The sequence below is a fragment of the Pinus tabuliformis genome, chromosome 3_1 (genome assembly GCF_031772625.1).
Source record: "Pinus tabuliformis cultivar Carrire ecotype Pingquan chromosome 3_1, CPIR1, whole genome shotgun sequence".
NCBI lineage: Eukaryota > Viridiplantae > Streptophyta > Pinopsida > Pinales > Pinaceae > Pinus > Pinus tabuliformis.
This window is the reverse complement of record NC_142301.1, coordinates 253,825,612-253,829,160: the sequence shown is the minus strand read 5'-3', so window position 1 is coordinate 253,829,160 and position 3,549 is coordinate 253,825,612. Positions and strand designations below refer to the sequence as shown.

Here is a 3,549-nt window from a genome sequence, read left to right as displayed (position 1 = left end):
TTTTTATCCCAATGCGCCGAGGGTTGGTTGTCCATTTATAGGTTTTAGCTTCTTCACGATCTATTGCTTTAAACGATATATTGTCAATGCCCCTTTCTTCGAAGTCCATGATGAGCAACAGACATGTCCTAATGTGACACCAATGTCCATTCCATATCAACCATGGCTACACAACCAACCCTTTTTAATTATTGCACAAGTATATCCATAAAGCAAATCCTCCCATGGCTAGGCACTTTCCGAAGTCCATCTTAAGCAACACACAGATAGGATAATATATACAGTTTAAAAGAATTTTACTCTCTTAAGAAAATTCCGTCCATCAATTTGAGATTTTAAATTTATGTTATCATAACCAATCATCCAACTATGATCCCAAAATTGAATTCAAAATGTAAAATAAAGGTGGCTTTGAGGCCAAATATCTCACTAAATTGGCATTGACGAGACCTGAAAATGAAATTTACTTTATAAATTTTCAAGACTACATATGCAGTAAATGGCTGCAATGTCAAGAGCAATATTTTAACCAGTAAAATGGGGCTGTGAGATTTATCTGTTTAGTAGTACTGCACCTACAAGCATCCACCATCTATCATATATGAAAAAGTGAAAGGTTGTAGCTGGTTATGATGGCTGAGCTGATAAGAGCGTCACCGCCTTACCCTGATGGAGCAACTTTAATACCCTGCATTCAGGAGATTAATGATATACGCATCCCTGCAACTGCAAGTCTTGAAAATATGGCGCTTCTTTCCTACGGTAACGGTCCTTATCGCCCACTCTAAACTTTGCTAAAACATGCAATTAATTCCACGATGCAGGAGAAACATCTGCTCCGATACTCGCGCTACTAAGTTGCTCAATCCAGAGAATATTGGCTTTATTGGATATTTGTTCAGTAGATATATTTGAAGGCATCACTTTTTTTTTTTGAAGGGGATTACTTCTTGTTCAGATAAATATAACTGAAAAGATCACTCAACCATTAATCCTAACTCATAAAAATAACCCAAAAAATACCTAAAACTCTACCAATAAAGATAACCCTCCCCGGCTGAATACGTTTCAAACATACCCCTAAAGATTAAAAAAAAAAAAATTGCCAAATTTTAAAATCCAATTCGTGTCAGATGTATAGTATTAACGCTCGTAACCAGCACAGAAATAACCGATGCGGCCACGATAAGAACCGTAAAGCTTAAACTAGCTAACGCAACACTTGGCCTTGTGTTCATCAGATAGCTCTGCAACAACCCCATCATCTCGCACACTTTGAAATGGTAAGCCGGATACAATTTCTTCTCCCATTCCATCCATTTTGACTCTAAGTACTCTTCTTCAGCGGGGTCCCTTCCACCATTTCTCTCCTCTTCCTGTAATTTGAGCTGGTTGATCCGCCTTCTCAGAAGTGACATGTTAGCATCCACGATACTCCTTCCACCCTCTGCACCATCCAAAGAAAAGCTATCTCATATTTCCATATCACAATTAAAGATCATTACTCAAAAAAATCTGTAAACATGAAAATAATTATGTAGTTGTTTTTAGTGTGATTTTTTTTTGAAAGTTTTCAGTTTTATTTCTCTAAAATTTGACTGGAATTTATTGAAATCACAATTTTGATGAAGTAATTTTTAGAAATCACAATTTTGATGAATTTATTGAAATCACAATTTTGATGAAGTAATTTTTGCACAATTTAAGTGCCCTAAATATTTTTCAAAGTGATGAATCTATATACAGTCAAAAAAACCAGTTTAAATAATACAAATCAAATTTTCACTTCAAATTGTTCGGCCAACACCAAAAATCTAAAAAATTACATTACAATATTTATTAACCAAAAATCTAAAAAATTAGATTAGAATATTTATTACCTCCGCCAGAATCGTACTCGGCACTGGAGCTTGCCCTAACCACATTTGATGGCAGCAATTGCTTTCTCTCCGCCATTGAAACTCTCTGTAACGTCTGTCTGTGAAGAGGGAGCAGCATAGAGGAGGTTATTTGCAGGTGCACATTTCCACGACAGGGCTTGAGCGGTAATGCTGTATAAAATCCTGTAGCTCTCATAGCCATTATCGTTAAAGGGAATGAAACTTGTCTCAGTGGATGCAACGAAGGAGGTGTTTACATTTATATTTATAATTGCGTGGCTTCCTTTCTCTGCCGCTGCTTCTTCTTCTTCTTCCCTGCTGCCACTAAAATTGCGTGCAGTGGAAGCTGGAAATGGTCGTCCTGGGTGAGTGAATTGCGTGTGTGAGAGTACAGCATTTAGCACGCTTTCACACATTGAGGATAGGATTCCCACATGCTATCGAATAATCACATGGCTCCTGCGCGTCATACATCGCTTTCTATCGCGTTCACATCTGAATCTGCTCACTTTTTCTTTCCTCATCCTCGTTGCTGTCGGCCCTACAAGCCAACTTGCACTTCAGTTTTACGATGTCGTTTATCTGCAGTATGGACCTTCCATCCCACCTTATCCACTCCTGGAAATTCAAAGAGTGGTTGATATTCTACTGTCCACTCAAGCTAATCTCAGTACTAATGTCATTGTAATGTATGAGTACTATGGAATAATATCTCAAAATTAGCACAATCACAGGCCGGGATAGAATATTTTGTATTAAAGTTTTTGTGATTTATAATGAATTAAGTAAAGTTTTTTTATTTTTTTATTAAATTTTTTGTGATTTATAATGAATTAAGCAAAAAAAATTTGGTAGAAATTATATAACATTTTCTATATTAAAATTTTTGTGATCTATAATAAATTAAACAAAGTTTTTAAAAAAAATCATATAAATTTTTTTGACTAACACAACACACTAATAAATTATGTGTGATTTATCATAAAAACAAATTACTTTTTAATTAATCTTATATAATTATAATTTTAATTTTATGTCCATCAATGAAATAGGGTGGCATTTTCTTATTGGTCCTAAGAAATTTCAAATCCCAGTACAATCACTTTGGAAATGAGATTGAAATTCGTACAATCATTTATAAATGTGGTTGAAAGATGCGAGGTCTCAGTTAATTAATCTTATATAATTATAATTTTAATTTTATGTCCATCAATGAAATAGGGTGGCATTTTCTTATTGGTCCTAAGAAATTTCAAATCCCAGTACAATCACTTTGGAAATGTGATTGAAATTCGTACAATCATTTATAAATGTGGTTGAAAGATGCGAGGTCTCAGTTCGAGGAATTTTAAATAATAATATAATGAGTAAATGTGGTTCATATAGGTTTATTAGTATCATTTTATTTTTTTAAAATTAAAGATTATTTTAACAGTTAGTATAATCATTTATTTGTAAATTATATATTTTAGGATTTTCTATATAATAATTTCATAATTATATTAGATAAATGTAAAAAAATAAATATTTATTTATATAGTGTTATATTTGCTATTTGTTATTTTATCAAGATAATATTAATTATTTGAGATTTTGTATCTTAAAAAATATTAATATATCAACTTTTGGTGTAACTAACTTATTTGCATTTCTAAATCTATGTTTACAT

At 33.0% G+C, this 3,549-nt stretch overlaps 1 protein-coding gene across 1 annotated transcript; it reads right to left on the bottom strand.

Moving 5' to 3' along the window:
• Positions 1-446: 446 nt before the first annotated feature.
• Positions 447-2,293, bottom strand: LOC149186752 (uncharacterized). Its single transcript, XM_089412683.1, has 2 exons — positions 1,881-2,293; positions 447-1,447 (listed from the first exon to the last, which is right to left on the bottom strand). The coding sequence occupies exons 1-2, from the start codon at positions 2,080-2,082 to the stop codon at positions 1,113-1,115; spliced, it is 537 nt and encodes a 178-aa protein (XP_089268809.1). The 5' UTR covers positions 2,083-2,293; the 3' UTR covers positions 447-1,112.
• Between the last annotated feature and the right edge of the window lie 1,256 nt (positions 2,294-3,549).